The sequence below is a fragment of the Hibiscus syriacus genome, unplaced genomic scaffold (genome assembly GCF_006381635.1).
Source record: "Hibiscus syriacus cultivar Baekdansim isolate YM2019G1 unplaced genomic scaffold, ASM638163v2 tig00110556_pilon, whole genome shotgun sequence".
NCBI classification, from domain to species: domain Eukaryota; kingdom Viridiplantae; phylum Streptophyta; class Magnoliopsida; order Malvales; family Malvaceae; genus Hibiscus; species Hibiscus syriacus.
The window spans coordinates 2,262,891-2,275,390 of NW_024062779.1; the positions used below are offsets into that span (position 1 = coordinate 2,262,891).

The 12,500-nt window shown below is 36.9% G+C and overlaps 1 protein-coding gene across 2 annotated transcripts; it reads right to left on the reverse strand.

Annotated features, from left to right (window-relative positions):
• Positions 1 to 277: 277 nt before the first annotated feature.
• Positions 278 to 12,292, reverse strand: LOC120131316 (histone acetyltransferase HAC1-like). Of its 2 annotated transcripts, XM_039148329.1 has the most exons (17): positions 12,041 to 12,292; positions 11,338 to 11,705; positions 10,080 to 10,194; positions 9,368 to 9,662; positions 8,810 to 9,286; positions 6,893 to 8,676; positions 6,409 to 6,705; positions 6,025 to 6,303; positions 5,317 to 5,445; positions 4,979 to 5,179; positions 4,702 to 4,844; positions 4,282 to 4,591; positions 3,962 to 4,101; positions 2,180 to 2,258; positions 1,669 to 2,061; positions 992 to 1,209; positions 748 to 862 (listed from the first exon to the last, which is right to left on the reverse strand). In XM_039148329.1, the coding sequence occupies exons 2-17, from the start codon at positions 11,550 to 11,552 to the stop codon at positions 748 to 750; spliced, it is 5,190 nt and encodes a 1,729-aa protein (XP_039004260.1). In that variant the 5' UTR covers positions 11,553 to 11,705; positions 12,041 to 12,292. The 2 variants fall into 2 exon arrangements, with proteins under 2 accessions (XP_039004259.1, XP_039004260.1); XM_039148328.1 differs by lacking the exon at positions 12,041 to 12,292 and having other exon boundaries at positions 278 to 862; positions 11,338 to 11,552.
• Between the last annotated feature and the right edge of the window lie 208 nt (positions 12,293 to 12,500).

Below are 12,500 nucleotides of genomic sequence, written 5' to 3' on the forward strand. Positions count from 1 at the left end.
GGAGAGCCTTCAAATTATGTCAAACGAGATGGATCACAAGTTAATTTGGGCTGAAAATTTCGACTCATTTATCCAGAATGAGTATATACCTTACCTTTAAATTATTGATATTTCTCCATCTAATTGAACAAAGTTTTCGAAATCTCTTGGTGGAAAGCCAACAGCATTAACCATTTCAGTACAGGTTCATTGAACTAATATAACATAATTTCACAGAATTGATGCGGTTCTTATTTTTCCATCTGGAAACATGAAGAAGCCGTTCTACAGAAAAGGGGTGTCAATGTTCGAAGGGGAAAACTTAGACAATAACCGAAAAAATAAAATTGAAACTAAGCTCCCTCTCTTCAACATTCCTATGTAAGAAAAGAAATTTCTACAGATTTAGAAGAATTTTAACACATTAGCCACCAAAAGGATGACAATGAATACACAAAAACACACTAATACAATAACCTAATCAGGGCAATGACACACATCTGTACTCCAACATTCCTCCAAGGCAACTGTTGCAGGCTGATCGGGTCTTATAAAACTTCATTTTAGGAGATCACGTGTTCTATGAATGAAATAATTGTGCCCTAACAAGCCATCAATAATCAATTTGTATGCCTATACCCTTCTGGCCTACAACAAATCCACTGGTTTTCCCCATCGGTGCCAAGCGAACCAGTAGAGCAACACAAGCTATTTTCTACATGCCTTTCTTGGGGGGAGCATTTTCCATCAAAACCTCCAAATTTATATTTACCCAGAATTACCGGCAACCTCTGCAGCTCTCTGCCTCATCATCTCCATCACAGCAGCTCTTCGCCGTGAATCAGACTGCTGTTGAAGCCTTCTCAAATGCTCCTTAAGATCTCTGCATTAATATTTTTTAAAAAATAAAATTTAAAAAAATAAAATGTTAGCTATAGATTAAATCAATTAGCACAAACAGAGAAAGAAACATAACATATGGCAGCTCAGGGGGGCAAGAGGCACATGATACCTGCAACGTGGTACATGGCACTCAGATTCTTTGCATGCTCGAGAATGAAGTTGCAGTATATACCACATTTTCTTACAAAGTACACAGCCACCAGAAGCACGTTTTTTACATTGTATTCCATGGCGAAAAAGCCCCTTCACTTTCCGACAGTTCGGGTATTGGCAATGTGCAGAACGACATTGTGATGCATGCACCAAAAGGTCAAGCATTTTCCTCAGCTACAAATTTCAAGAACCAAACCTGTTAGAAGAATGCATCTAAAATATGCCACGTTATGGTCACAAACTCATTTTTCCAAGCATCTAGTTGCTAAATCAGGAGGAAAATAATATATTTGTGAAGCATAAATACTTTACGTTAAGCATTTCAATAGTCAAGCACAAAGTGCAATAGCATCTTTGGGACATCCACTTAGACAGAGTTCTTTAGTCGAACGTTCCTATGTTATAAAGCCACTTTCAGATGAACACCATTGGTGTTTTTTGATTTGATGTTTATATATCTAAATATATACACTTGAGCAGCAAGAAAAACAGAGAAACATAGATGCATATATGTTGTGATGGGGTTTCCCCGATTATCCACACAACTAATCAAAGAGTTACTTCTAAACAAAACTAATCAAAGAGTTAATATTTTTATTATAAAAAGGTTCAATAAATTTATTAACAAATTACCTGCAGAACCCGTAGTTGCCTAGCCTCCTTATTCTGTGCATCGCGTTCAGCGATGGATGGATGATTTGTTAACTTATGAGGATGATTAATGCCCCCATCCTTGTGATAACAGGAGTTGCACACATCATAATCAGGACAAACTTCACAGCGCCAACCTTGACCAGTTTCAATGTCCAGATGGCATATGTTACAGGTTGTGACGAATGCAGGGGCAGTGGGATTGTGTAGATGGTAAAGAACCATCATTGAGGAATGTTTAGCCCGCCTTAGGGTATCATACTGATAATGATTCCCTTGACAAAGACTCAAAAATGCTTGCCTAGTATCAAAGAATTCACTCTCAAGAATATCATCTTTATCCTTTGTATCCTTAGGTACACTGGTAATTTCAACCTGCACCAGAACAATTTTCCGCAAAATTCAATTAGGAAAGAAAAGAAAGTCCGCATACAGATGCAGCATTGGGCATGAATACTGGAAGTAAATTACTGTCATAATCTTACAAACTTACTGGATGGAGAACATGTTTCTCCCTCTGGTTGATGGGATGCCTCTCTCTTTCATCACGCCTCTGCTCTGTTTCATAGCACCTGTAAGGGATAAAGAAGCAAACATCAGATCCATTTATCTAGGACATTTTCTCATAGTAGACAGAAGCAGAATGAAATAAAAACAGAAAAATGCATTGCATCATTAGGCTTCTAATATTTAGGGGCCTCGAGTCTTGAAATTTGAAATATAACCAGTTTTCTAAGAGCACAAGGATCATTTTTCTTTTCCTCAAAATGTGGAGAATAAACCCACTCTAAAACATTTCGTCCGGGAAAAAAGACAGACAGGTGATAGAAACTACCTACCAGGTAGAAAATTTTATACATCTACATGTCAATGTTATGAATACTCTTCTGCCAAAATCATCAGCCCCACCAGAGGCTAATTCAACAAAAAAAAATTTGATAGGAATTGATGGCCTCGTTAAAACCCCCCTTCTTGATTGAAGGAGCTTGTAAAGAAGCTCCTCAATCAGCGGAAGAGGGAAAAGAGTGCCTTTATATTATATTAACCATAAAAAATTATATAAGATACATCCAAGGGACTATCCCAAAATAACCAAAAACGAAATAACCACCCACACAGCCCTGTACAACTCTACAATGACCTCTACTCTGGCTGGCCAGTACCCGGTCTAGCACCGTTACTAAAGACTTACACCAGGTTAATTCAACAATAAATTCCTAGTAATAACTTAACAGGAGATAGTTTTGGTTTCATGTCCAAGGGTCATCCTTGAATCGGATTCCCTTACTGCTCTGAAATGGATAAAAAATCCGGCTTTAAGTACACCTATGTTTCAGTCATTGGTGAAAGACATTGCTGCCCTAGTGGAGAGTAAAGATGTAATTATTAGGCATATCTTGAGAGCTGCTAATTAGGAATCGGATATATTAGCTAAAGAAGAAATTGGTTGATTATTAGGGTATTGTTCAGGTTGTTATGTTTCTGAGTTGGTTTTATTTCTGTTGGTTGTTTGGTTTTTAAGTGTTATGTTGTAACAGAAGCTTGTTAGGATCTGGCTTTGTATTATTCTTATATTAATAAATTATTAGGCACTCTTTTCCTCCTTCCAATGACATTCATGTTACTGTTGTAACATGGAGGTTATGAAGGGGGGTTTTAATGAGGCCAACCCTATTTCTATCAAAAAAAAACAAGAGAGCCCATCATACAACATGAGCAACCAACAGTGACTTCTTTCCACACTAAAATAGTGGCACCATGGCACCAAGAATTGAAAGCTTTGCATGATTTCTAATGCTTATAAACTGAGCAATGTAATTAATGATTATATATAGAATGTAAAGCCCAATTCTGAGTCAAAATAATGCCAATAGCTATATATCTAGCATACAAATGGAATTAGTAATAATATATGATTTGCATATGACTGAGTTGGGCTTATAACTGACAGAATCAGATATAACACATTTTTAGAATACAGAAAAGATTGAACCCTAGCATAGATTCAAACTTGCAAAATAAAAAATAGAAACACTATAACAGAGACGTTTAACCATGTTAATAAAAGAGAGTATACTCCTTCCTCGTACATAAATCTGATTGAAAAATGAGTTGTTCTGTTCATGCTACAGAATTATATACTATTCATCAAAACTAACTGCTAAAATCATTGCCTGCTAGAATATTACATAAATATTATACCACGGTCACCAAACAGACAGACAAGTCAACCATACAAGATAATAATACACAGCTAATAAAGTAGCAGCCATACTTATCACAAATCTGAAAGTTCTTGCACTGATTGCAGACCCAGCGGTTTCCGGCTACCATAAGAACACAGCAATGAGTGCAGCAATGCTGCAAATGAACCATGATAAAATCCTCCTTCATTGGAGAAATGGTCTCACTAAGCTGAAGTGGAGAAAAATAAGCGGAAAAGTAACATAACCAGTTAGCATCTCTTGGGTCATGATATGAAAAATGTCAACAGTAAGATAGCAAGATTGTAACTTCCACATCTACTGGCCTAGTGCTTTACATAGGAAAAAAAAAATGAATAAATGCAGAAACATTTGAAAGAAAAGAAAGTACTTTGTGCATCAGTAGCAGATCCTTTGATGCGTTAGAAGAGAGGTCAGACTGACCAGATGCTTTCAAAGCCCTTTTAGTTATGGTCTTTTTTATTGTTCCTTTTTTATTCATCTTTCTGCCATCTTCTTGACAAAGTTGATTTATAAGATCTTCAGCGGCCCCAGGCCAGTAATCACCATCAAAATATGGAAGCCTAGCTGCCGTTACCTTTGCCTTACGTTCACCCACAGTTACAAAGAAATGATCATATAAATTAGTAAGATCAACTACAATGTTTTCCTTGGAAGCTTTCCTTAACATTGCTAAATACCTGAAACAACATCAGACATACCAGCACATTAGAATAATGAATTCATAAAATAAATATAGCATGTGATGCAAATTGTTTAAAAATATATATATCTCGACTATTTGCCTCACCATTCTCGCAGTTTATCTGATTTTGGTGTTTTCTGAATTTCTGGATGACAATATATGATATAATCTTCACCCTTCAGTGGAGGGCAGGCCCATATATAGCAACTTGTAAAACCACGTTTCTTGCAATATTCAAGGTATCCGATCTGAAAAATTAAGGTTTAGATCCAATATTTTCGACAATGATCTCCACTAAATAGATATTGATACAATGTGTAAAATGAAAATTGTGACAATAATTATCAGTAAACTTCCAGTAAAAGTTTGGAATTGGACTTACAAGAATTTCATGGTAAACAAATGTACGGAGAGCCTCTCCAGTAACTGCTTTAACCTCAGGCCGGAAATACTTCACTGAGTCTAGATATGACAGATAAACACGGCGCTGATTTGGAAATGCACATTCTGACCCAAATTCTTGAACATACATGCCAAACAAGCATACTTCTACCCCTTCTATCTTCTGAAACAATAAAACTACCTAAAAGAGAAAAACATAACTTATAAGCATTTGATAATTACAACTGAACAGCCATTTTCAGCATACAAGCATATTACACAATCTATCAAAAAATGGAAAAAAAGGTTGTATAACTAGTTAATCTAAATATCCCATACCTTTGATTTATATGGAAATTCTAGTGGATAATTCTCTTCTTGAAAGATTTCAAGAAACCGTGGCTTTACTTCCAGCTTTTTGTCAACCGATGAAACAACTCTAACTACAAGTGCCTCAGCACCAGAAACCTGTAAACAATCAATATAAAAAGATATAAGCTTATTTCCTCAGGCACTAAAAGTATATGAGAAGTCACCGGAAGAAACTTTTAAACACCAGAAATGAAATCAACAATAATAACAATAATAAATGACAAATCCCATATATAGAAGAAAGTTAATGGGTCTACGTTGAAGGAATCAGTAAGTTTAAATTCTCCCCTATAGATGAAAAGCTTTGTGGCTATCGGACCTATAACTGGCTATAGATGGCAAAAGCTGAAAAGATCCAATAACCCAGTTTTCAAAATTCACCAAATCATGCCAAAAAGAACACAAACAAACAAACAAACACCATGCCAAAAGCTCAATCACCAACAAAAAATATGATTCAACTTATATTGCTTCTACAACTTTGTTTCTTCAGCATATAATTACGAACAAGCATCTTTTTTGATCATGGCATCTTTCTCGTGTATTTTAGTTTTTCCCCATTTTTTAATGTACGTGAATTTCAGCAACACGGAACATCTTTCAACTACGTTAAAGTAGCAAAAGGATCGGCATATACAACACAGAATCAACAGTCATCGTGAGAATATTAATCACCTCATCATAACTTTTTCCTTGAACCTTTGCCCTCTCTTGTCTTTCCTGTTTCAGTCGCTTAAATAATCGCTGCTCTATGTGGTCGCTGAGGATTGTTCTTGGCAAATCTTTGGCCCCCAGAACAGCACTCTGAGGTAAGGGCTCCCGCTCTCCTCTTTCAACCTCAGCAATATAGCAATTGGGACATGTATATTCAGCTTGCCCGCCATCATTCCTTCTACCATTAAATAGAGCACAAATTTGATGTTGCCAAGCCTCACACTTGTCACATTGAACCCACTGCAAAATTTTATTGAAAACAAAATATAAGAGTGATTGTTAAGGATGACCTTGAAACGTAATAATAACCACAAAGTATGTATTGGATTGTTACTATGTACATACCCATTCTTCAGTCTCTTCATCATTTTTCTTCTTCTCAAGCCTTGCCTTAGGAATGGCAGTTCCATCAACCACAATGCTATCTCCACGAGCATCATTATGGCAAGGAATACAAAAGAAATGCCGTGTATCACCGGCACCCACTGTATAATATGTTGCATTTCGCTTAATGCGACCACCACAATGACTACAATAAATAGGCGGTGGTTCAAAAGTGAGTCTTTCAACTGCACATAACTGACAGGAGTTCTCACTCATTGAGTGCTCCATTGCTTGATGCTTTTCAGCCTTTGCCTTACTCTGTAAAAGAAATTAAAGACAATTGACCATCATCAATATACCATGTTCAGTCACCAAGTCCATATCTGGTCTAACAAGTAGTAAGCTAAAATCTGTGTTCACCTCCTAGTTCCTACAGCTTACCAATGATCTAAATAATGCTATGAACCGTGTCTGAAACAAATCACAGCATTACAATAAAGTATACCTGGCCAACCCATTGTCTGAGACCTTTAATATGCTCCCGAACTTTCTCGGGGGTGAAAAGTTCAGTCAGTGATACCCCCTTTATATTTGGTTTCCCAGACTTAATTCCAGCTGCACCTTCAGAAGACTGTTTAACTGAGCCAGGTTCCTTCTCAATCTTAGCATTTTCTTGCTTATGAAGACCACCAAATTCATCACGTGTAGTAGGCTCACAGTCAGTCTTCTTCTTGCTAATGTCTTCTAAGACATCATTCATCTCAGTAATAACAGGATTACCTTTAGCAGAAATTTTGGGAACTTCAGTCTTCACTTCCATAGGCTCAGATTTAACTGGCATTCGCCTGTCAACATGTATGTGATCTTGGCGGTGGATATCCTGAGATATGTGAGTTTCAGCAACAGAACTTGATACTAAAGGACCTTCACTTTTAGTAATAACATATTGTGAAGATTGCTCTCTCTTCATGCGTTTTATTGAAGGCTGTATGTCTACAGAAGTATTAATTGCTGCAGATATAGTAGTCGATCTACTTGAAATGTCCCCAGCATTATATGTTTTAGTAGATATACCATCCGAAGAAGGCAAAACGGAAGTAGAGTTAAGCGAGGCACGTGCCTTTTGAGCCTGTACATAATTGTTAACAGGAACACAAACAGGGCATGCAGGATATCTACAAGTCTTGTGATGACGAATCAGTATCTTGGAGTGATGACAACGAGGGTATGAACATGGAGAGGATATGCACATATCCATATGAGACAACAACTTTCGTACAGTAAAGCAATAGCCATCACACTTATCCTCAGAGGCATTACATCTACGAGCATGGCGAAGTAACAAAAGCCACCTCACTTGATTTCGGAATTGCCTTTCATGGCTCCCATTTCCAAATTTGGAGACAGCACCCTTTGAACTTGAAAGATCCGATGAGCTTTTAGGAACAACCACTGGACTGTTAGTAGATGCATCCACAGATAAATTGTTACATTGAGCTTCATCTTGCCCCGATATTCTCTGCTGGAAATCCTCTTGGGCATGCTGCTCAAATGACATGTTCACTGGCATTTGAACATGCTCTTGTGAGTGATGGTCCAATTGTGTCTGCACGGCTGATTCTGGCGGTGCACCAGCTGAAAGTTTATAATCATTTTGAGATTCTGGAACCAATTGCTGTTGGTGCAACATCTGTTGCATTTGTTGAGAATTTTGTGGTAGCGATGAATGCATATTCTGCAAACTAGAGATCTCTTCAGCATGGTTCCCCTGGAATTGACTCTGCAATTCAGGTAGCTGATATTGTTCAGGGGCTTGTTGATGTAGAACCTCATCATGGTGTTCCACTCCAGGTTCATGCTTCATTTGACTACCTATATCAGATGCCATCTGGGACTGACTACAACCACTATTACTCGGCAAATTTTGATGCTGCAGATTTTGCTGATGGTGGGGCTGCTGTTGCTGAAACTGCTGTTGTTGGAACTGAAGGGGTTGCTGCTGAAACTGTTGCAGCTGATTAGCTTGAACGATATTGTCTCTCGAAGAAACTGAAGGTTGGAAATTCATCTTTTCAAACTGATCCATGGACTGGGGCTTCATATGGGCAGTCAATTGAACACCATGTAAATTCGATGGATTACTTATCAGAGAAGAATTTGTTCTGGACATAGACTGCAAATTAACAGGATCTGAGTTCTGAGAGTTTGTCATAGATCCAACAGATGTTGTAGAGCCATAGAAGTTTCCAGACCCAAAAGAATCAGTACTGTTCATTCCATATCCATCACCTGACCACACCAAAAAAAAAGATTTGCTTTCTTTGAGGAATACATATGTTTCAATAATAACATAAATTGCATTTTCAGATTCATTGTTACTAAATCAAAAGGAAATAGACATAGAAAAGGTTCATGAGATCACCTTGCATCAAGGTTCGCTGATGTTGATCAAAGTTTTGCTGCAAAGGTTTGGGTGAATTAGTAAAACGAGGGGTAGTCTGATATCCTCCAGAAGTTCCTGGTTCATTAACAATTAGCATATTGTTGCCCATCATCCCCAATGCACCATTTAGGGACCCATTTGAAAACCCAAAAGTTTTTTGCTGCAAACCAGACCTGATTCCACCACCCATTTGGCTGCCAAGGGTGTGCAAAATACGACTATTTTGACCACCATATTTCTTTTGCTGCTGTGGCTGAGATGCCATCGTTGATTCAACAGTTGATAGCCCACCAACACTATTTGACTGATTATTGTTGCAGTTACCATTGTTATTACTGTTAAATCCAGGAGTGGGGATCATTTGACTTGCCATTCTTTGCACACCACTTGATGACATTCCACCAGAAGCAATAAGAAAATTTGCAGCTGACTGTTGATACCCATTAGATATATTTCCTACAAAATTACCAGCCTGTTACCCTTGGTAGAAAATGCTATTAAAATATAATTGTACAACAAACTAAGGTGCAAAGGTACCTTCAGATCTACCAAAAGAACCACTATTCATGCTAGCAGTAGGCAAGAGACTTCCTGTATTGACATTCGTAGGAGATATGCTTGCATTGGCAGCACTCATAGATGTATCAATAGAAGATGTAACCATGACGCTAGGATTGCTACTGCTTGACATACCAGGGGTTGGTATCATTGTACCAACTGATGCTGATGCTGAATTGACAATCTGTGCGTGTCTTTGGTTGTGCACATTTCTACTACCCCTAATTAGAATCTGTAAACGTTGCTCTAAAGTACTCAAATTTGTATAGTCCTCCTAGAAAACAAGCTTCAAGTGTTAAAACTCAAGGTTGGGGGTTAAGAAAGTTGTAGCACATAGAAATAAATGTGAACAGGCGAATGCAAAGTGACGTGCTTCTACAGTGTGGAAGAAACCAAGAAATAAAAATGTGTATATATACGGAATATTATCAGGTACACTATGAATAGGAAGTAAAAATTCCACAAGAAGTGGTAGACCATTGACAAGTGACCCATTTGTTTACATTTTAGATTTTTAAATATACCTCAAGTGACAAGTGTCATCATTCTAACCTTACTTGTAGAAGGGGATTTTTTTCCACTAGCAGTGTACCAAATAATAATCCATCAAGCACACAAGTGGAATGGGTAAAAACATCAGTCAAGAAACATATTTACTTAAAACATAGTAATTTGAAGGGGGGACATTAACCTTCGTACGAGCAATCTTAAATAAACCTTCTTCCAAACGTCTTGCAAAATCCTGAAACTTGATCATTGATGCCTCAGTAATGGGATGTTGTTGACGTGATTTTAAAAACTTAATGCTGGCAAACAAGAGATTATGAATTGCATTAGTTTACCAAAACAAGCACTACAAATGAATACAATAACAAAAAATTATAAGATGGAAAGCCTATCTTGGTATATAGATTGATCAGACATAGAAGCCAAACAGCAATGATGATTATGTTAAATTAATGACAGAAAATAATATACCATTGCGTAAGATTTAATTATTCACATGGATCAATGTACATTACAAAAGATGGGATCATAACATACATATTCTCCCACCTAACTGAAGCCTTAAGAAGCATGGAAAACAAGGTTTCTTTTCACTTCTGTTATTTTCTTTGAGTACATATTCCTACATGTCTACACGCGTGCATGTGCATATAGATAGAGAGAGAGCTCTACAACTTCAAATCGAACTAGAAGGATTCCGTGTTGAACTAGACAGTAGCACCTTAAGTATGTTGAAACAACAAATGAATGCTGCATACATCAATGTATAACCTAGAAAAAATCGAACATTATCTACAAGCTCAAAAATCCTACACAAACAAATAGACAACTATTTCAAAGAAAAGATCTTTTCTGACTTTCTTCACACAAGAAGCCTCCCTACGAGTTTAAGTAAATACAACTAAATCCTACACAAACAAATAGACAACTATTTCAATGAAAAGATCTTTTCAGTCTTTCTTCACGCGAAGCCTCCCTATGAGTCTCATTAAATTATGACATCTAAATCCTACACAAACAAATAGACAATTATTTCAAACAATTATTCAAAGAAAACATCTTTTGTAAGCTAACTTTTATGCATATTTAGTAGTAGCTCTAGAAAAACAAATTCAAACAAATATCCCAACCTAATAGTGTAATTTACACTGGTATAGAACTAACCAAAAATAGCCACCATCTATAAAAGAATATTATTAACAAGCAACCGAGAATCCAGCAGCAAATGCACACCGCAAACATGTACATGTGCAAAGACAAAAGGAAAACAATGAAACACTTATATTATAATTATCGGTACTAAACAGCACTCAGACAGCACCAGCTTAAAGCCTAAGGCATATTTTATTTGAAATTTCTCCTTAATTTAAAATGAACCAGCTAGCAGATACAAGCGGTTAATATAACAGAGAAAACATAACTATTGTTATACAAGATCTTACATTTCTCCCCGAATATAATCACGTGTTTTCATGAGATCAGGATCCATATTCGTCATATTATGAGGAGGACCCCCAGTGCCAAGAACGCCACCAGCACTTGCACCTCCAGCAACCCCTAAATTCTGCATCTGGGACGGCTGGAGCATGCTTCCATTTTGCTGGGGTAATCTCCCTTGATTAGGTACCTGTCCTGACATATGCGCCTGCACATTCATTTCTATATATTCCTTGTTCGTTTTCACCTTGTCTTAGTATCTACCACTCCTAGAAAAAACCGCATAACTTATTCCACAATCTCACTGTAAAATCGCGCCAGTGACCACCACTCATGCTTCCTTCATTTTCCCCTTCTCTATTTATCATTTCACCTACAAAAGTTTTACAGCATATCAGTACCTTATGTACCCTGCCTGTAAATATAAAAGAAAATAGAATAAGTTAACCCAAATTTCACTGATTCAATCTGAATTCAAAAAATTTACAATTGTTTAACAACATTGAAACTGAAATTCGCTAATAATGGAAATTAGGGAAACATCGATCAATGAAGCAAGAAAATCCCCAATTTGGGAATTCCTAGATAAAAATGATACTAATTAGACAATTAAGCACAACGAAATAACTGGCCCTAGGTTAATAAATGAAAAAGAACATTAATTTCCTAAAGCAATCAAGTAGAAGATGCAAACCCTAAAAAACAAACCTGAGAGGAGTGCAAATTGAAAGCAGAAGCAAGAACAGATGCGATCGGAGATTCGAGAATTCCGATGGCAATAACCAGAATCGCAAGGATGATGACGTCGATCGGAAAATAAAAAGGTGACAGAACACCGCCTGAATCGCACGTACGAAGAGAAATTCACCCGCAGCGTTGAATACCGCGAGTGACCGATGAGAAAAAACAACAAACTAACAAAAGATCGAAAAGAGAAAGTACGGAGCGAGTGGATTTAATTTTTCTGGGATTAGGTCTGAAATTTTTTATAAAAAAAAAGTTTACATTGAGAATTAATTATCTTTTTTTCCCTCTTTCAAGCTGCGTAAATATAAAATTTAAGTAGGTTTATGTATTTATAATTTATTTACGTTGATGATGCTACTATTTTTTTAATTCTTTTTGGGCAATAGCAATGGTATTGTTTTTTTTTTTTTTTTACAATAGC

Coding starts and splice junctions, on each gene's coding strand:
- LOC120131316 (XM_039148328.1), bottom strand. CDS start 11,552: ATGAATGTGCAGGCGCATATGTCAGGACAGGTACCTAATCAAGGGAGA. Junction 9,287..9,367: donor TTCTTTTGGTAGATCTGAAG/GTACCTTTGCAC, acceptor GTAATTTTGTAG/GAAATATATCTAATGGGTAT. Junction 1,210..1,668: donor GGCAACTACGGGTTCTGCAG/GTAATTTGTTAA, acceptor TGAAATTTGTAG/CTGAGGAAAATGCTTGACCT.